Genomic DNA, 20,848 nt, shown 5'->3' with positions numbered 1-20,848 from the left:
GCAAAAATAAAAATAATAAAAAGAACATCCAATAGTAAAAAGAATAGTTAAAAAGTAAAAGTAGTAAAAAGAATCTTTACCCAGATTCACCTATTAACATTTTACTCCATTTGCTTTATTTATATCTATATATACAAATATTTACATTTTTCTAATTTCAATATATAAAGTATATACTCCCAACATATAATAAATACTTTACATATTTAAATTAGAAATACATATATATATTTCCTGCACCATTTTGGCCATGAAATTTCTATATGTGAGATATAATCATGGTTCTTCATCACCTGGGTTGGAGGTGCATATATTTAAATTTGGATGCCTTCTTTCCAGGATGACAAAATCTCTGTTGGGAAGAAAAAAAATGTTCACTGGAAGGCCTAATGCTTGGCAGAAACAATTTGCTACCTTTTGCCTTCCAGAAATTCCTAGGATGTTACTTCTTAGAGCTGGTTCCTGGAAACCCCTGGATTCCATTGTGGGAATGGAGTTGGCAGGTCCCTGTTGAGTGACTAAATGCTGTCTCTCTCGGAGAGAGGTCTTACAGCCCTGGTGCAAGCTTCCTTCTTTTACAAGGGTGCTGGGCTCTGCCCAGGGCCAGTTAGCCAGGTCCTGAGCCTAACAGAAGCCTGTTGTGGCATTCCAGTAACATCTGCCAGGTTGTAGCAAGACCTTTGACTAGGCAACTGCCCACCCCCCCCCCCACCCGACCCGGGGTCCTTCAACTCCTCTCCACCCCCCTGCCACCATTGCTGTGATTCAGGCTGTCACATCTCTTGCCTGGATAACACAGTGACCTTTGACTGGTAACTACCTCCCCTTACCTCTTGCCTATTTTTTTCACAGACGCCAATGTGTGTTAGTCTCCTATTGCTGCTGTAACAAATTACCACAAACCTAGCGGCTTGAAACAATACAAATTTATTATCTTACAGGGGCGCCTGGGTGGCTCAGTCGGTTAAGCGTCTGCCTTCGGCTCAGGTCATGATCCCAGGGTCCTGGGATCGACCCCGACGTTGGGCTCCCTGCTCAGCAGGGAGTCTGCTTCTCCCTCTCCCTCTTCCCCTCCTCCCCCACTTATGCTCACGCACTCTTTCTCTCTGTCAAATAAATAAATAAAATATTTTTTAAAAATTATTATTTTACAGCTCTGAAGGTCAGAGTCCTAAAATCAAAGTTTTAACAGGGCTGTGTTCCTACTGGAGGCTCTGGAGGAAACTCATTTCATTGCCTCTTCCAGCTGCTTGAGGCTTCCTGCAGTCCTTGGCTCATGGCCCCTTCCTCCATCTTTAAAACCAGCAAGTCTTGGGCGCCTGGGTGGCTCAGTCGGTTAAGCGACTGCCTTCGGCTCAGGTCATGATCCTGGAGTCCCAGGATCGAGTCCCGCATCGGGCTCCCTGCTCGGCAGGGAGTCTGCTTCTCCCTCTGACCCTCCCCCCTCTCACGTGCTCTCTCTCGCTCATTCTCTCTGTCTCAAATAAATAAATAAAATTAAAAAAAAAAAAAAATAAAACCAGCAAGTCTTTCTCACGCCTGCCTGCTCTGCTGCTCCTCTTCTGTAGTCAGGTCTCCTCTGCCTCCCTCTTCTAAGGACACTTGTGATTACATTGAGCCCACCTGGAGACTCCAGGATTATCTTCGCATCTCAAGATCCATAATTTAATTACATTCTGCAACATGCCTTTCGCCATGTTAGAGAACATACAACTTCCAGGGATCCAGACATCAACATCTTTGGCAGGGCCATTATTCAGCCTACCACACAGTGTAGTCTTTTAGAAACACACACATCCAACCACATTATTCTTCTGCCTAAAATTCTCATGTGGTGCTCCAGGCCTCAGAGGATGAGGGCCTCTCGGGCCTGGGGGAGCTGTGCAACGGCTGCTCACACCCCTTCTCCACCTCCCCTTACCTCGTCTCTCTCTCCTCGACCTCTGGCCTGCTGTCCATGATCCAGCCTTTGTGCATGGTGTGCTTCTTACCAAGGATGTTTCTCCTCCCCACACTCCATTCCAGGCCTTGGTGAGGCTCCAGACAAGGTCAGGCCTCCCTAGGCTGCTCTCATAGTGACTGACCTCCTGTGTCATTCTGCTCTCACACTTCCCTGGGTTGTTATACCTTGGCATTTATTAAAGTGATCATTTGATTTCATATGTGCTTCTCCTATGTGAGTAAGTACCCCGTACAGGCCGGGACCATGTCTGGTTTTTGCCCACTGTTGCATCCCAGCACAGTGTCTGGCTTGTGGTAGATGGTTAGTAAGTACATGAGGATAAATGAATAAGTGAATGAATATTAACAGCATGGTCATCACCCTCTGTCCCCTTTACACTGTTGCTGCTTCAGCCCAGCATTTATTGCCTCTTCTCTTGTCACCTCCCTCCACCAGAACAGAAGCCCACAAGAGGAGGGACTTCATCTTTTGGGTGCGTGCCAGCTCCCAGAGCAGTGTCTGGTCCATAACAGGGACTTGAAAAAGGGAGGCTGCACGACATGCAGGATGCTCAGAACCTCTCACAGAGTTTTCATGTCTGACCCGTCTTTGAAATTGGCTATTATCAAGTTCTTCATTTTAATTATTCATCCTAACTCAAATAATCAGGCAAATCAGCAGAGACCTTTAAAATGTTCAATTTTTTGGTGAAGATTAAATGAGTTAATAAGTGTGAATCATTTAGAGCAGTGTCCGGCCCACGGTGAGCCCTGTGTGAGTTTGCCGGTTGTTGCTGTTAAGAGATGCTCAAGTCCTTGATAGTCTAGAATTTTTACTGACTATGTCTGTCGCAACCCTGTCGTGGAATCACAAACACAGAACTGAGCGGGTTCTCCTGGCTGTTGCACCTGGATGGACCCAGCTGTTCCAGTTGCCTGGCGCTTAAGGTGGGTGATCCTGTCCGTCACTTTGTGCTTTTTCTCATTTTGCCTGCAGGTGGCAGCACGCCCTGGACTTCTCTACCCGGCAAAGCAGTCCCCAGGCTGGACCGCAGAGAACAAGAAAATGGACTCCCAGCTGCAGTCTGCAATGTGAGCATTTGTGGAAGGATTGTTTACATTCTATTTCGATCCCATTTGCCCTCAACAGACAATAATTCTAAGTCGCATATTTGGGAAGAAGCGTACTTTCTGTCGGTGAAGCTAAGGGCAATGCACCACTTCTTGGCATTGTAATGAGAAGTCTAGGAAAGACCCTCCCTGATTTTCAGCACCTGCTTCCTTCGACGATGTTTTGTCCTTCCTTGCAACCCCTTTAGGGCCCTGCCTGACATGGACTCTGTGACATCTTCCTTCAGTGTCACTAACTTTATTTGTAGGAGCTTGATGAACCCTCTCTTTTATCCTTCCCTATTCCAGCTTTGCCCCGAGCCTCTGTGGGTTGGATGCTGTACTGTGCAGTTTCCACCTCATTCAGTCCCCACAAAAACATGGCCAAATAGGGGATATTACTCCTTTGTAACAAATGTGGAACCAAAGCTCAGAGGTTACATTATGTACAGAGCTCAGATGCAGCAAGGCAGGGTGGCAGCCCAAGGTCTCTGGAACTCTTGCCTCTTATCAGAAAATGAGGCTGGCCACCTTTGGGTAGAAGATGAATCATATTTGTTCTTGTAGACCTGAAAAAGGAACAAAGTAAAACTAATGGAAAACAAAATTATAATCCCTAAATAACCTCCCCCTCTAAATTTACCCTCTTAACTTCACATAATCCTATTTTTCTTTCTGATTTCTTTTAACCTGAATTGTTGGCTCACTAGTAAAATTCGCCTTTGTTGCTCTTTGCCCTATGCAAATCCTTATGTGCATTATTCTGTGTACCACTTGATGCAAGGTAGTTTTGTGGTTCATCTGGAGGACCTGTAATCTCCATAAATTGGTGGAGTTTGAAAAGTGGCAAAGTGTGAAGGGTCTTCTGTGCCCAGGAGGTTGGGCGACCCATCTGAGGCTCCACACACTGACATCCCTGAGCGCCCCAAGCAGGACTCTGTCTCAGCTTAGCTCTGATGACTGGTGCAACCTAAATCTTAAGTGTTGTCACAATCAGCTATTTTATAAACCAGGGTGCTCTTAAGTGCCTGCCGATATCCAAACATTTTAAAATGCTACAGTTAAAACTGTGGTTAGTGAAAGAAAAGTTGTCTTTTGTCCCCAGGGGGTGCCTTCCTGAGCGCTACTTTGGGGCCCTCCATTTCCAGCCACTCAGGACAAATAGCCTGGGACACATTCACTGTGGATGTTTCAGACTGATAGATTTACACAACAGTCACTTGCACAAGCAACAGTCACTAACTTGTGACTATGAGATATTTTTTCCTTGTCCTTTTTTTTAAATAACAGCTTTATTGGGCTGTAATTCTCATACCATACAGTTTGTCCATTTAAAATGAATGATTGAATGGCTTTTGCTATATTCACAGAGTTGCATGTCCATCACCAGAGTTAGTTTTAGAACATTTTCCTTACCCCAAAAGAAACTCTGCACCCCTGGATGGTCACCCACCTCTTCTACTCTGCCTGTTTCCCCCAACACCCCACAATGGCTCATCTACTGTAGATTTCCTATACTGGGCGTTATGGAGATAGCGCCACACCACCTGTGGTCTTCTGTGTCTGGCTTTTTCCACTTTGCATGATGTTTTCAAGGTTCGTCCATATCACAGCACATGTCAGTACTCCATTCCTTTTCTTTTTTTTTTTTTTTTTTAAAGATTTTATTTATTTGACAGAGAGAGACACAGCGAGAGAGGGAACACAAGCAGGGGGAGTGGGAGAGGGAGAAGCAGACTTCCCGCTGAGCAGGGAGCCCGATGTGGGGCTCGATCCCAGGACCCTGGGATCAGGACCTGAGCCGAAGGCAGACGCTTAATGACTGAGCCACCCAGGCGCCCCTCCATTCCTTTTCTTTGCGAAATAATATTCCACTGTATGGTTATACCACTTTTGTTTATTCATTCATCATTTGGTGGACGTTTGGGGTTGTTTCCAGTTTGGGCTATTGTGAACAATGCCGTGAATATTTTGGAGTGCAGGTTTCTGTGCGGGCCGTGATTGTGTTTTGTGACTCTGTAAGATGTAATGAGCAAGTCCAGTTTCTAAGCATTTGAGAGAGGAATAGAACCACGCTGATGTTGTTTGAGATTTAAAGGGACAGTTGCTTTGTGTAGACGTAGATTTGCACTCAAAGAGATTAACTATATGAGACAAGGTTAAAACCAAAAGGTATTTAGATCTAATTCTTCTCACTTGAGTTTTCTAAGTTCTATGTTTTGCTATTCTTTGTTTAAAAAAAAAAAAAAGAACAGGAAAGAAATATGTGTTGGTCCCGAGGTCTCACTTGAAATAACGTGGAATTCATTTGGGTGGGAGGTGGCACGAGGACTTTTTTTCCGGGTGCATTTGGCAGCTGGGAGGTTGAGGTGGAGGCAGGGGCCAGAGAGAGGAACAAGGGGGGAGGAGAATGTGGGGTGTCGTGGGCCACCCATCCGCCTCATGGCCACGGGGCACTGACGGGTCAAACTTGGTGTGGCTCTTGCTTGTTATCTGGGTGACGTGCTTCACGGCTGAGTACCTGTGGGTCTAGTTTCACTCTGCTTCTGACTCACAGAGCTCTGGTGTTGGGCTGTTGGTTTTTAGTAAAAGCAGGTGTTAGGAAGATTATGTTGAAGGACAAATCAAGCCCTTAAGGGACTCTGATAGATGCAGTACTAAAAACATTTCCGGGCTGTTTGTTGTTGTGTGTGTCTATGTGTGTGTTTTTAATACCACTTAACAGTTTTCAGTTTAACTGTGTTTTCCTTCCTGAAATCTTGAAGTGAGGCTAGTCCTTGTGATTTATTCTATGCATTTTTTTAGGGAGTCCCTCCCCTTCTTACGTCTGGGTTGGACTTAGAGACCTTTTATTTTTCTTTTCACACTGACCAAGCATGCAGAAATAGGAGTGATTCGAGTTTGCCTCCAATTTAACTTACTTCTTTATCTTTATTTTCCTTCCCTTGGGACATGAGGGAGTATGGGGGTGGGGCGTTTTAACTGAATTCTGACTTTAGGTGAGTCAGCAGGAATTTTTATGTATTATTTAATGCCTGATGGGAGACACATCATAAGAGAAGAAACAGGCACCCTTCTGATTTGAGAATCAAAACTTCTGTTTATGTGCAATCTCGATGCCACCAAGTGCCCAGTTGTGAGTGCCCAGGAAAGCCCAAGCCAGGGAAGGCTTTGTGAGGTGGCCCCAGAGCCTTAGTAAATGGGAGAGAGAAGGTGGGTGGCAGTTGCAGGCACACAGGCATGAAGGGAACAGGAGCATCAGGAGGAGTCCAGGGGGGTCATGATTAGGTAGGTTGGGTTGACAGGATTTGTGTGGTGGTTGGATTTGATTATCAAGCCAAGTGCTTTGGCTTTAATACCATAAAGATTAGGAAGTAAAGGGGCACCTGGCCGGCCCAGTTGGTAGAGCTTGCAACTCTTCATCTCAGGGCTGTGAGTTTGAGTCCCACATTGGGTGTAGAGATGACTTAAAAAATAAAATCTTTAAAAAAAAAAAAAAAGAATAGGAAGTAAAGACTTTTGAACAGGAACACAAGCTTACTGTTTAAAGCAGAGACTGTTATTTCCATTTTACACCTGAGAAAACCAGTGCTTTTCAAATATTTTCTTTTCAAATAATTCTCCAAGACCCCGTGGCCGGTGGAGGTTGGATCCCGCCGACCCCAGAGTACATATAGGTGTGCCCTGGCCTGAGTCTGGGGATCGCCAGGGCTTCAGCCAGCTCCACCCTGCGTGGCCCTGTGAGTCCGTAGTGATGCATCTGTTTGTCAGCGGGCCTCCCTGGGCGAAACCGGTTCGGGGCAGAAGGGGGACTTTGAGTAAGTCACTTCCCAGCCTCTCCGAAGCCCTGGGAAAGCAGGGGGGCAGGCACCCTGCCAGGCCTCCCCCCTGGGTGCAGCAACAGTCCAGGCAGTTCCCAGAGCTGCAGAGACCTGCGGGGCGTGTTTGGGAGCTGTAGGTCCCGGGGCAAGTCTCTCCTCCCCAGTGGGAGCCGCAGGGCTGAGGCGGTCCGGGCAGGCTGAGGGCACAGCCGCAGCCCCGTGCACGTTGCCTTTCTCAAGGCCCTGATGCTCCAGTGCTCTCTGTTTGTCCTGAAGTTTCCCAGCTGTTCCTTCGCTCGCGCCTCCAGAGAGTATTCAGCAAATAGTTAAGCACCTGAAATGTACTGGCTGAGCTCATGGCAATGAACAGGACAACCCAAGGCCCTGGAGCCCCCTTGCTTGACCCTTCTGGTCTCACCTGTAGACTTTGGATAGGCATAGCATTCCGGTCCAAAGGGAGGGAGGAAGGAAAGAAAACGACTTGTTGAGGGTCTCTCCCTTCTTGGCGGTCTCTGATTCTATGGACAGATTCCACAGAACATTCTTTTTTTTTTTTTTAAAGATTTTATTTATTTATCTGACAGATAGAGAAACAGTGAGAGAGGGAACCCAAGCAGGGGGAGTGGGAGAGGGAGAAGCAGGCTTCCCGCCGAGCAGGGAGACCGACGGCCGGGCTTGATCCCAGGACCCTGGGATCATGACCTGAGCTGAAGGCAGATGCTTAACGACTGAGCCACCCAGGAGACCCTCCACAGAACATTCTTAAAGGGATTAGGAATATCCCTTAAATCATGTCCAGGTGTTTGTGATTTATATTTGTATTATGCAACCCCCGTCCTACCCCGCGCCTTTTTATTTGTTTTCAAAACACTTTTACTTCTGTCCTTGATCTTTATAAAGTAACTCTGTATGTCATGGTGGACATGGTACTGAGACCCAGGTCCGCCTTTACTAACCATGGACTGCAGGCATGTTCCCTAACTTCCCTGTTCCTCCCCAGTTTCCTTGTCTGAAAGTGGGTATGAAAACTGTACCTACTTCCAAGGGCACTCTGAGGATAAATGTGACAATGTTTCTAGCACAGGGCCCAGCTCAGAGTAAAACCTCAGTGAATGGTGGTTACAATGATGATTATATGTAATTATTCCCATTTAACAGGAAGGAAAGCCTTAGACCAGGGAAGTTAAGTGACTTGCTTAAGGTCATGTGGAGAGTTAGAGGCAAAGCTGGAAATAGGCGCCAGGGCTCATGGTGTCCCTGGCTAGTGCTCTCTCTCTCCCTGGGATTCGTTTGGTCTCAGGAGAAAATGTTAGTACACATGGACAGTTCTGTCTGAGCCTAATCGTCTGGTAGCTGGTTCTGGCTTTTGTAGGGGATTGCAGGACAGGGCTTCCTCAGCACACAGCACTCTTGATCCTGGGTATTAGGAGCCCCTCAGGGAGGGGCACCTGTGGGACTAGCGGACAGGGAGCCTCCCTCTTTGTTTTCTGAGAAGCAAAGGGGCCTTGAAGGCAGTGGGCTTCCAGTGCTCCCCTGTTTCTCCCTTGCCTGGTGTGGCCAGATCCTACGGGATCCCCCTGAGGCTTCACAGAGACCCAACCTGGCCTGGAGTGGGCACTGGGACAGGCATGCAGGTAGCAGGTTGGTACTCTAGAATTCTCTATCCCTGAGCAGAGCTGGGCCCTTACTACTGTGGGAGGACTCTTACTTAGGCTTAGGCCTAGGAACTGGGTAAGGGTGGAGTCTCTTTAAAACCCTTTGGAAAAAGAAACCTGACTTTTGCCGTATGGGGCAGGGGTGGCAGATGCCCCTTGCAGCTGCCCCAGTCCCCCTGTCACCAGAGGACTGTTCCCAGTGGTCTTAGGTACACAGTGGTGGCCCCTGCTCCTGGTGAAGGAGAGTTAAGGACTGCCCAGATGGGTTTTCCCAGGAAATGGATAGCCCTCCAAATTTCGCTTCAGGCGGTCTAGCACAGTGGAGAAGTCCACAGGCAGTCAGGCGTGGATTTGAATCCCAGCTCTGCTTCTCTGTGTGTGGGGGTGGGTGGGCGGGTGGGGCATGCTTGGAAAGTTATGCAGCCTCTTCGGCTCTCAGTTTCTACATTTGTAAAATGGGAATGAGAATACCTACCTCACACGAATGTGGTATGAAATAAATAAAGTAACCTATGCACATGCTTGGCCTGTGGGGGCTCTCATTCTTGTCATTATTACTAAACCCATCACTGGGCCCCACTGGTATGCAGGTGGAAACAGCTTTCACGTGTGGCCCAGCCTCCTGGAGCCTGCGCCTCTGCCATGTCTTGGGCGCCTCAAGTGAGCCGAGGTGCTCAAACCTCTCTGTGCTCGATGGTTATTTGCAGCCGTTTCTGTTATCCTGCGGGTCATTCACTTTCTGCTGATGTGTAATGCCATGTCATCGTTCGCCGTTTCTTTTCTGTTTAGTTTGGAGTTTTTGAAAGGGAAAAAGTAGTTATATAGTTAAAACGTATTGAGGGTTTACTCTAATAAAGTTTTACTGATATGATCTTCTTTAACTCATGTAACAAGCAAATGAAGAAACAGAGGTTAAATGACGGGCAAGGCTGCACTGTTTTCAGGCAGCAGACCCCAGCTTCACAGGCCGATCCCAGAGCCCACACAGGGACCCCGCCTCACCTCCCTAAACAGGGGAGCTCAGGTGCTCTGGCCTGTTCCCCAGCCCCTCTCTGGGCTGAGCTGTGTGCCCCCTCTCTGGACATCTGCCCTACCTTAGAAACTTCTCTGGGGACGCCGCAGATCCTCCTTTGGTAGCCGTTTCGGGGTCTTTAGGGCCAGTGGCTTCTTCCTCATTCCCTTGGCAGTGTCCCTTTCAGGCCATCCGTCCATCCTCAAGAGTCGGTAGGACCTCACTTGGACAGTGTGCCCAGCGCCTGGGGTGGACAGGCAGACAGCGAAGTTGACGTTCCAGTGCATGTGGACGGTGGGCCTTCTGCCACTGTGACTGTGGGATGTGGCATCCAGGGCCAATGTAGCCAGACAGCCTCCCCGCCTGCCCCCCAGCTCGGCTGCCAGGCCGCGGCAGACTCCTTCCTCACGGGTCTGTGTCTGCTCGGCTCTGGGTGCAGAGAAGTGGCCCGGGGGCCACCTGGATCGCTGGAGGAGCTGAGTGGCTGTAGCCGGGCTGGCCTGCAGTCCCTGGGGTGACTGGGGTGTTGGGTAAGGGTGGATCTGCTCCAACCACAGCGGCCACTGAGCAGCGGTTGAGGGACCTTGAGGCCTGAGAACAAACATAGCCCCTGGAGGTGCCTTCATACAATGAGCATTTATTGAGCACCCACTGTGCGCCTCAGGAAACCGTGTGAAAGAGCCTCACGTGTGAGTTGGTCTGGAGCTGCCGCCAGCCCAGCGGGCCGGGCCGCCGGTGGCCACCAGGGAGCTCCACTGCTCTCAGAAGGATCCGCGGCTGACCGAGGGGCCAGGTTGGCTGAGTTGTTGTTTATCTGAGCAGCTTCCATGACAACCAGGAGATAAATACCTGAGGTCAAGAAAAGCCTGGAGCAAGATTAGGTGTCTGGGTAGGGTGGGGCCTGTACTGTGATATGGAGACCCTGAAGTGACCAGAATGTTCCAGGTGGCCTCTTCAACATGCCTAATTAGTTTTTTAGTTAATTAATTAATTAATGCCCCACCCACTTCCAGAGAAGAGTCAAAGTGGCTCATTCAGCAGGTGCCTTAGAGGGAAGAAGGTGTCCGAAGTTTGCTCTCTGTGAAACGTTGGGGTTTAGGCCCTAAGTGGGTCGTTTACCAGCTGCCAGTCCAGCTCCATACTCCCAGGTCTGGCTCCCTGAGAAGCACAGCCTTTGCAGCTTCTGTAATCACCTCCAGGTCCCTTTGCAACAAGTGGCTCAGACACCTTCCTGCCTTGAGGCAAATCATGTGACTTAAGAGAAGCAAATCTGACCTCAATTACCAGGTGCAAATATCAGTCACTGGGAGTAACCAGGAGGCCAGCGTCCCTGGTTGTTCAGCCTCTGGCGTTAAATATTAAGAGTGCACTGTTGAGGGTGTGATAAAGGCTGTCTCTAACAGTTTATGATTTCCAGTAAACCCGAGGGCTTCAAGGAAGGGCCGGGGGCAGGTGAGAGACTCCGGCCTGGCCCTCCGCTGAGCTGGCAGAGCCGTTCCTGCAGGAATGGGAGGGGCAGGGGCAAGGCTACAGCTTCTGCCGGCTCGCCCTGCTCCACCGCAGAGCCCGGGAGAGCAGAGCCCAAGCGCGCGCCGCGGGGCCGGTTTCTGCACCCAGCCCGGCAGCTCTGTGCATTCTCCCGCGCCTCTAGGGGGGAAGGAAGACGTCTGTCAGCAGCCGCGGTGCCTGCTTCCTGCTGGGTGCCGGGCCAGCTGCGGAGCCGTGGACGCAGTCCTCTGTCCGTCTGCGTAGTGGGCCCCTGGAGGAGCGTTTCCAGCACCTGGGACCTGCCGACGCTGGGCTGAGATTCCTCAGCATCTGGCCACGAGGAAGCTGGAGGCAGACAGCATACCCCGCGTGGGCCTAGGAAGGGACCTGAGGTCCCCCTCCCACCTTCCAGTGCCACGAGGGAGGCCCCTGAGTTTCTCTGGAGCGTCTAATCCAACAGCAGGGATAGAGGGCGTACAGCAAATTAAATCAGAATACAGTAACTGTAGCTCGCATTCATTTAACAAACATTTAATGAACACTTGGCTGTGTGGGATCCACTGTGCTAGATGCTGGGCATAAAACCATGAACAGCCATCCCCGCTCAAATGGAGCTGACAGTCTAGTGGTGAAGACTGGAAATAATTAAACACATAAATAAAATGTTCACGGTGGCAATAAGTGGTGTGTAGCAAATTAAAATGCACTAATGTGTAATCAAGTGACCAAGTGGCTACTTCAGATAGGGTGGTTGTGGCATTTTAGAGAATACCTGAAAAAGAAGAGAGAGAGGACAGAGGAGGTGAGCAGTCATAAGGTTACCTGTCCTGATTGCTGTTGGGGCAGGAGAGCCAGGGTGACAGCAGGAGACAAGGATGTTCTAGAATACATAGCTGAGTTGACTCGATGCTCTGGGACTTGTAACATTTCTTATTTTCTGAATTCTTGCCCTACGCATCGGGCAGTGTCCCTGCGTGCCAGGCGATCTCCTAGACGTGGTGAGAGCAAGATGGACATGTCAGCGTCCCAAGAGAGTGGGGAGGAGCTGTAGGTGAGAGAACCAAGGAGGGGCTTCCCAATCCCTGTGGGCCTGGAGGGAAGAAGACACCGCATGTGAGGCTCCCTGGAGGAGGTGACCCCTCCCTGAGGGGTCCTGGGGGATGAGGATAGCCAGGCAGAGAGAGCTCGTCTGCTCCAGGCAGAGGGGGTGACCTGTTCGAAGGGGCTTCCCAATCCCTGTGGGCCTGGAGGGAAGAAGACACCACATGTGAGCCTCCCTGGAGGAGGTGACCCCTCCCTGAGGGGTCCTGGGATCTGAGGTTAGCCAGGCAGAGAGAGCTCGTCCACTCCAGGCAGAGGGAGTAACCTGTTTGAAGGCCCAGAGGGGAGGGTAAGCAGATATGAGGAGAATGCCCCGGAGCCTCTACCACACATTTGAGAGCGGCTTGTGAAGTGAAGACAGGTTCCGAGGGGGCCAAGTGAGCGGCAGCGGGCAAAGGCTTGAGGAAAGGGCGGCTGAGGTTCACGAGCTCAGACCACTCTCCGGGCCTCCCTTCCCTCCAGAAGCCATCCCATGGGAGGACCAGCTCCCTCTGTAGCCATTCACCAAATCAGAACAGAGGAGTCACCTGAAGCAGCCACCCAGATGGGAGCAGGCAAATATGTGCACATCCAGGTGAACACATTGGACTGCTGGGGCCTTTGGAGGGAAGGGAGCACTGAGAGAAAATCTGTTCATCTAAAAGTAGGAATGAAGTTTTGAGTTTAGGGCAGGAAGGCCTTTGCGAGTCTTATTAGGCTTTCTGGCGAGTCTCATTAGGCTGTAAAATTGCAAAGACTGTTATCGTATCCCAATAAATGCAAATATGATCATAAAGTAGATAATGCTGTGTTTATTCTAGCCTGATAGGGAACATTAGGCTTTCTCCCCTCCTTTCCCCCCTTCTCCCCTGCTTTTGTTTCTTTCTCTCATTTCTAGCCCCCAGAGCCCCTGGGAATCTTTTTTATACACTCATTACTCCCTCAAAACCCTCCAACATAGATAACCACACTTGATTCTTGGGAACTCATCTCAACCTGTTGAAAACCAGGAAGTAAGCAGTAAGTAAAAAAAGGCAGCCAGAAAGAGAATGAGAGGGAGAGAGAGACCAAAGTCCAAAATTAATCAGTATTTATTGAGGATTTGTGGACTTACTATGCTCAAGCACTGTGCTAAGCTCATCACATTCTCTGTTTCATTTAATGTTCCCCAAACCTCTTCCATTTGCCGCATCAGATCTGCTCTCCTCTCTCTCCCCCCTGCTCTGTGCCCTGGGAAGCTGCCCTGTCTGCAGTGCATCACAGTGTACCTTGTCTCTGGCTTTGGGCTTTGACTGATGGGGACCACTGGCAGAAAATCAGTGGATACAGGAAAATTAGGTCAAGAATTTATTCCCCTGGGTCCACATCAGGCCATTACAGTCCAACTACATCCTCCACGGGAGCCCACAGCTCCTGCCTGGCACGCATCCTGATGGCTGCCTCCTCTGGGCTCCATTACCGCTTCCCTCCCTTCACCCCCTCAGGCTGGAGGTAGTAACAGCTCCCCACTGTTGCTAACCCTAAAGTGCCCCTCTATCCCTTGTTGGTTTCCTTAAACCCTTCCAGTGTGAGTAGGCCCTCTGTTTCCTATAGGATCCTGACAGTAGGATAGGCTTTATGAGGTAAGTGCTGTATTCACCCCATTGTAAGACAAGGAACGTGAGGCTCAGAGAAGTTTAATAATTTGTCCAAGGGCATACAGGGTAAAGGGTAGAACTAAGACTCAAATCCAGGTGTTCCTGAAACTATGTTCCTGATGTGACTAAGCATGTGTCTGTTTAGTCATTACATCCCCATTGCTTCCCAGGCACTAGAGACCATCTCCCCAGACTCCACTAAATATCTGTTTGCTCTTTTATTTTTTTTCCTGATCCACAACCATTTAAAAAGAACAAAAATTCAAAGTGGGTGCTAAAGGCAGGCTTTCTAGTAAATAATGAGAAGGACCTGGTGACCATCTGCAATCGAGAAAGGCCTAGTAACGATTAAAAATAGGCCTAAGAACTTAAGCCTTCAGACTCCACCCTGGCCTCGTCTTCTGTGTGTTCTGAGGGATGGCGGCATTGACATTTACGAGGCTCTGGAGCCGGAAGTAAAGTTCCGAATTTGCCGAAAGAGTGAACTTGGGGTTGCCTAATTCTCCCTGACACTGGTTTTAATTTTAGTGGTCAGTTTTCATGCTTAGTTTGTAACACCCCAAGGATAGGGCAGAGGTTCTTTTTAGTTCTGAAACTGCTGATTCAGTTTGCGTGAGGATATTACTTTTTAAGGAACTTTCAAAAACACCTAAAATTTAATTGTAGCCATAGTTTAGTTAGAGAATCCCTGGGTGAAGAATTTTCTCCACTTCCTAGCATTTACAGAGTCTGACATCACTCGGGTTGGAGGGAGACTCTGGGGAGAAGGGCCAGGAGCCATTCAGTAGGTGGCAGGGCCTTTACCCTGGGTCTCTGTCCACGGGCAGCTATATGGGGGTTGTTATGAGGACATCACGTCCTGGCTGTCCCCGTCGATGGCTTGTCTAGCCAGTCCTTCAAGATCATAGCTGGACGAAACCATAAGAGGGCTGCTTTACGTTTATTTGATTATTAGTAAGGTCGACCCTTTAAAAATCTTTTACATTTGTATTTATTTTGGTAATTCTGTTCACATGTATGCTAGAACTTGCTAGTTGCTTTCCAATATACATTCTCCCCTTCTTTCGTAGTAACAAACCGAGTTTTTAGCTGAGCCCTTTGCCAGCCAACTAAAAGATGATGTGTCCCAGGCTTCCTTGCGGCCAGGTATGGCCATGTTACTGAGTTCTGGCCAGTGAGATGTAAGTGAAAATATCATCTGGGACTTCCAAGAAGTCGCCTGAAAAGGAGAGGGGTACCCTTCTATTCATTCTCCCTTTCTCCAGCCCACTTTCTTAAATGAGGGCACAATGACTAGAGCTCAAGCAACCAACGTGGACTGTGAGAACTGTGCCCTAGGGATGGGGCAGAATGAGCTAGAAGAAGCGTATGTCCCTAATGACTCCTGGAGCCACCATACCAGCCCTAGACTGACACCTCTGGATTTCTTTTCTTTTCTTTCTTTCTTTTTTGTTTTTGTTAATGTGAGAGAGAAATACACTTCCATCTTGTTTAAGCCAGTGTTGTCTGTTATATATAACTGAACTAAATTCTAACTAATACAAAATGCTCTGTTTTTCTTCTGGAGCATGTTTTTTTCATTACTGATCTGTATTCTTTACATAGGAAGGATATTTTCTCTGTAAATGTAGTGATTATTCTCCCCATTTTTGCTTGCCTTTTGATTTTGTGTATGAGTTTTGTTTTTAAAGCATGTTTTTTTTAATGCTAAAATCTCTAGTTTTAAAATGCTATTGCTCTCATATTTGAAGTCTTTCTCCATTCAGATCAGATAAATATCCACCCATGTTTTTATAGAGATTTTTTTTTCAATGATTCACTGTTTATACTTAACATTTCATCCATTGGTGAGTGCTGTTGGTCAGTTTTGAATCTCTTGTAGGTCGTGAGTTTCTAGCCCCAAGTAGTCTCCTGAGCTATAGGACAGGAACCAGTGTTACCTCTCGTGTCCACCATCTGTCCTGGCCTGAGCCTCCTGAAGGCCAACACACTCAGCACACACACTCCCTCCTGCGCCTTCTCCCACTCTGGGCTGCTTCTGGGACTTCGGTCTTCACCATCCTATGTTCAGCTCTATTCCAGCTCATCTCAAATTCTTGTTTACCGAGACCAGGCCATTGACAGATTTCCCAACCATCCCACTTTTTAAAATTATTTTTTCTCTGGAAAGGCCATATGAAGAATTTTTATATCTTTTTCTAAGTAGATGTGGAGCTTTTTAAATTAAAATTTTTTTTCTGATAAGAGAAATGAAACATGTGCATCATCTAGAAAATCAGAAAATATGGAAAAGCCCCCAAACAAAATAAAAATAAAAGCCAGAAACTCTCTATTACTGCTACTTTATAAAAACACAAAACATAGCCTTGTATGATGACAGATGGTAGCCACACTTGTGGTGAGCCTAGCACAACATAGAGTTATTGAATTACTGTGTTGTATCCCTGAAACTAATGTAATACTCTTTGTGGACTCTACTCCAGTTAAAAAAAATGCATCGAGTAAAAAGTGAAATCCCTACCACCTCAAGAAGTAACCTCTATCAACAGTTGGAAGTATCTCTTTCCAGGCTTATTTATACAAACAAATGTAAAAGATACATATGTGCACAGTCTTGTTCATGAAAATTCCATCATGCTGTATACTTGTTCAGCAGCTGGCTTTTTAAAAATAGCAATATACTGTGTACCTCTTTCTCAGATAGGACAGTGAGACCTACTGCCTACGTTCCAAAGGCTGCATGGGATTATTTCACTACATGGACGCACCATTATTTCCTCTCCTCTCTTGTGATGAACATGGAGTTTTCCAATGTCGTGTAACTAACTGTATGTGAGGCCGCTATAAACATCCTCATCCTTATACTTTTATGCATTTGTGCCACTGTTCCTATCGGATTTCTAAAATTGAGACTGTTGAGTAAGAGGGTACCTACATAGTAAATGACACAGGCCGCCAAAACCTTGTACCAATAAACACAGTGTCCATTGAAATGGCTCTTTCACCACCCTACTTCCGCCCCTTTGGTTGGCTCCTCGCCCTGCTGCTGGATTACTGTTGTGAAATTCCGATCTGCTCCGACCCTCCGCTGTTGAAGAAGCCCCGATGGCCCCTCACTGCCGACAAGACAGAGGCCAGACGCTGAGCATTCATCCAGGGACCTCCTCAGTCAGTTTGGGTCCTCCGGGAGGCACATGCCCAGATGGAATTTGGGGTGCAGGAGACTCATGGGGGTGCCACCTGTGAAAGATAAAGGGAAGGGGACAGGGGGAGGCAGGCAGACTGCAGTAGAGGTCGAAGTCCTGAGACGCGGGGAGGAAGGTCCTCCAACCGGGATGCAGCGTGGAGAATGTCTCCGCCAGCCCAGGGGGAAGCTCCAGCGCAAAGATTGCCCACGAGAGGAATCACATTCTGGGTAGAAGTAGGCCCTAGCACCCCTGCCATCATCTGCCACTGGCTGGGGGTTTCCCAGGAGAAAAGGTGGCCTTGACCTGAATGGTTTGGCAGATCCGGAAGTTGCAAGCTGTCTCTCTGGGCAGCAGCTTCTCTGAGTGGCGTTTGTCCGTGCCTGTCACGAGCCACAGCCTGCCTTTTCTTTCCTGCTCCCAGACCCCATGCTCTGGCACCACCGGCCTGACTGCCTGCCATACCCTACACGGCCAACTGTCTGTAACCCCCCAACCCCCGCCCCAACCCTGACCTTTGCTCACCCAGTTCTTTCTGCCTGGTATGCCACTCCTCCCCAGTCGTTCCAGTCTAAATCCTAATGTGTTTTCAAAGCCCAACTTAAATGTCACCCCTCTGGTCACCTTCCCTGGTCCCACCATGCAGAATTAATTGTTCCTTGCACCTGTGGTGCTATTTGTAGGTTAATACGTCCCAGACTTGGAGTATTCTTAGCTACTCTTTTCTCAGAATCTTGTCCCCTCAAACCTCAAAACATACCACAGCAAATGTTGACTGAGGTATTCGCCTGCCCCTCTCACGGCACCTCGAGGCTATGGACCTCCACCTCCTGGAAGGGTTGGAAGCACACAGTCAGTGGTCCATAAATGTTGAATTTATTGGGCCTCATATGGGCAGGGCAAGGTGGGCAGAGGGTCTTGGTGAGAAGGTGGGGTGTTTACTGTCGTTGGGCATCACCTAGCTTGGTACCAAATCAGAGTTTCAAAACCAGAGCACATCTTCCTCTGTTCATATATTCCTCCATGATTTGGAAAGACCCCAAATTTTTTAAGTCATCATTTTATTGCCTCTGGTCAACAGATGGGAACTTTTGGGGGGGCTTCCCTCTTTCAACCACATTTTTAGGAGTTGGGATTTTGCATTTCTTCATCACTCATTCTCCTTATTGGTGTAAGAAGAACCATTATAAGACCTGGGATGAAATCTCCAGGTCAGATGAATAATCATTTTTTGATTGGGTGTTTGTGGAGTGGAGGGAGCTGGGAGGGATGGAAAGATTTTTTCCTCTTCTTCTTTCCCACATCCACCATTTAAACAACTCCTCTGGGAGGGGACCTGTGGGAAATGGCTGCGGGTCTCTGGAGCGGGCATAGTTGGGCCGACATCAGAGCTTGGTGAGGATGAGGGTGGGTGGAGAGAACAGAGGAAGAAATGCTGGCCCAGACTGTCTACCACCCTTTAGATGTCCTTTGGCCGCTGTCCCGCAGCTGCAGGAGGCTGGGGCTGGGGTGGCCAGACCTTCCATTCTCCCCTCAGGGGACACCCTAGGGTTTTCTTATCAAAGTGAGGGCCACGTGCCTCTGCATTCTCCAGTACCGCACTCAGTGCAAGTACCAGCGAGGAGATCCTAGGCTGAGGCCTTGGCTGTTGGCGCTGATTTGGCAGTGGTTAGGAATTCTTAGAGCTTTGTAGTGTTAGGAAGCCCGCTGTAAGCCCAAGGTTCTTATCTCTGGGTTCACAGGCTTATCTTCAGGGGTTGTTGGACCCACCCTCTCTCCTCAAATGGTATCAAATTATACATTTGGTGGAGGCAGAGTTCTCATCAAATTCTTTTTTTTACCAGTAAAGTCCATGATCCAAACCACTTCTTTAATCCAAAGAAGATTAGTCTTTCTAATTAAGAAAAAAAAAAAAAAAAGGATGCTTCCCTACGAGAGGCAGATTCTAGTTGGATGGTGGGCACTGAGTAATGGAGGCATCCGGGTGATTCTAGAAATCTTCATACTGTGATTGTCCCCCCAGGAGCTTTGCATCCTCTTCATAATCAGAATTTGTGGTTTGGGGACCGTATGGATTCAGTTGGCACGGATCCGAGCTGAACCCCCGAGAGTTGAACCGAGTAGTCTGATGCCCACCTCCAAGGAGGACGACCCAGAGACAGCAGACCCTGCGGGTGTGTGGAGGGGGGAAAGAGAGCTGTGTTGACCCCGGTAAGTATGGAATATCCGTGAGAAGAGACTGTTCCCAGGCTTTTTAAATGAATTCCAGCATCGTCGTTCTTACACCCCTACAAACCTGAGTTCTGGGCAGATTCTGGTCTCTGGGGTGACAGTTCCAATGTTCCCAGAAACTGTCAGGAGTGTTTGGGGCACAGCAGCAGACCATGAAGGAAAAAGAAACCAGAAAAGGGCGAAAGTGCGTGAAAAGAGACTTTGCAAAGTAGAACAAAATATTGAACTGGGTTACAAAAGCACAGAACTTTAACGTGACAGCCTCTCTGGTTTTGACAGCCCCTCTCCTCGATTTTTTAAGTCCTGGCCACAGTTACAAACAGAGGGCCCTATCTGTTGAGACTTCCCGAGTGTTACGTAAACAGTTTGGATGGTTCTATATTTTTTTTAAACAACAAGTTTCTGAAAACACTGAAAAAACTCCCACTTGTTTAACAGTCTGATGTCTGAGCCAGCCCTGGGAGTCCCTGGGATACCTTACAGAATCACTTCCTCCTGACTGTAGTGGGGGCAGGGCCCCAGCTAAGTCAGAAAGCTCAGTGAGAGACCAGAGGAACAAGAGCTGGGTCTTCAGATTGTTCCTTGTAAGGACAGCTGTGACTTGTCACCAGCGGAGAGTGGGGACGCAGGATGCAGCAGACATGGGGCTTCTGGGGACGTGGTCCTTGCAGGAGGGAGAGTATGCTCCAGGCATGCCCTGCCCACTTGAGATCTGGTATGAGGGCGGAAGCACGGTTCCTGGGCCCCTAAGTCAGGGTGGGATTCTTCTCTTGCTTGTCACGGTCTTAGCAGCCTCAGTGGCCTTGAGGGTTTCTGAGACCTGAGGGGCTAGGCTCCGTCTGAGAAACACTTATGTCTTTTGACACATCCTCGTCACCAACTCCTATTCGCCCCCCAGTAGTCTCTGAAAAGTATCTAGAGAGAAAAACTGGTTTTATGCACTAATGGTAGTGGCTTAAAAGAAGCAAGAAGGTCCTCCTGCTTCAATGTTCTCCTCCCCCACTCAGATTTCAACTGTACCTCAAGTTTGCCATTAGAAATGTATTTTCAGTTAAGTATTCTCCTTCCCCAGGTGTTATTTTAGAAATGCAGTTAGCTGAAGATGCATAACTCATCAATGCAAATTAACTTTATCAAATTGATGCATTCTATTTAAAGAGGGCCTGGACCAGTGGTTCTAAGCCTTACTGAAGCCACGCACCCCTTCCAGAATCAGAGGAAATAGATGGACAAACATCCAGAATTTTACACACTATGTGTGGATTTCAATGACCCTTTTATTGACCCTACCCTAGACCTCTGAGTTCTGTGAGAAATGGTAAATGAGAAGAGGTGGTGGGGAAAGGTGGGGAACAGGCTCAAACAAGGAACCCGGGCGCTGCTAGAGATCACTTGTGGTTTTCCCCAAAGCTAGTAATGTGAGCATGTTAAAAATGAATGTCTGTCACCCAGCTGTGGTCACTGCCCTGCGCTAGAGAGGAGGTGTGCTTCCGTCAGCTCATGATGTTGGGGACTTGTACGCCATGTCTCTGAGCTCCCCAGGCCATGTGCAGTATATCTCCATTAAGCTGGATGGGGAGAAAGATGCCCCAGGAACCCTAGAGCTGGCTTTCTGCTGGAGGAGACAGAAGGAGGCTTGTGTCCATCTGTTGGGTTGGGGTCCTCTTGGCAAGGGGACAGGGGCCAC

At 48.4% G+C, this 20,848-nt stretch overlaps 1 protein-coding gene across 1 annotated transcript in view; it reads left to right on the top strand.

The window, feature by feature from the left end:
- LOC144380916 (uncharacterized) overlaps positions 1 to 20,848 on the top strand; it is a 64,418-nt gene that overhangs the window by 12,037 nt on the left and 31,533 nt on the right. The window contains exon 2 of the mRNA XM_078066343.1: positions 2,939 to 3,033. Within this exon, the coding sequence (XP_077922469.1) occupies positions 2,939 to 3,033 (95 nt within the window). The remainder of the gene's footprint in view (positions 1 to 2,938; positions 3,034 to 20,848) is intronic.

The sequence above is a fragment of the Halichoerus grypus genome, chromosome 2, assembly GCF_964656455.1.
Source record: "Halichoerus grypus chromosome 2, mHalGry1.hap1.1, whole genome shotgun sequence".
NCBI classification, from domain to species: domain Eukaryota; kingdom Metazoa; phylum Chordata; class Mammalia; order Carnivora; family Phocidae; genus Halichoerus; species Halichoerus grypus.
Note: the sequence above shows the minus strand (reverse complement) of the source record. Positions and strands in the feature narration are given on the sequence as shown.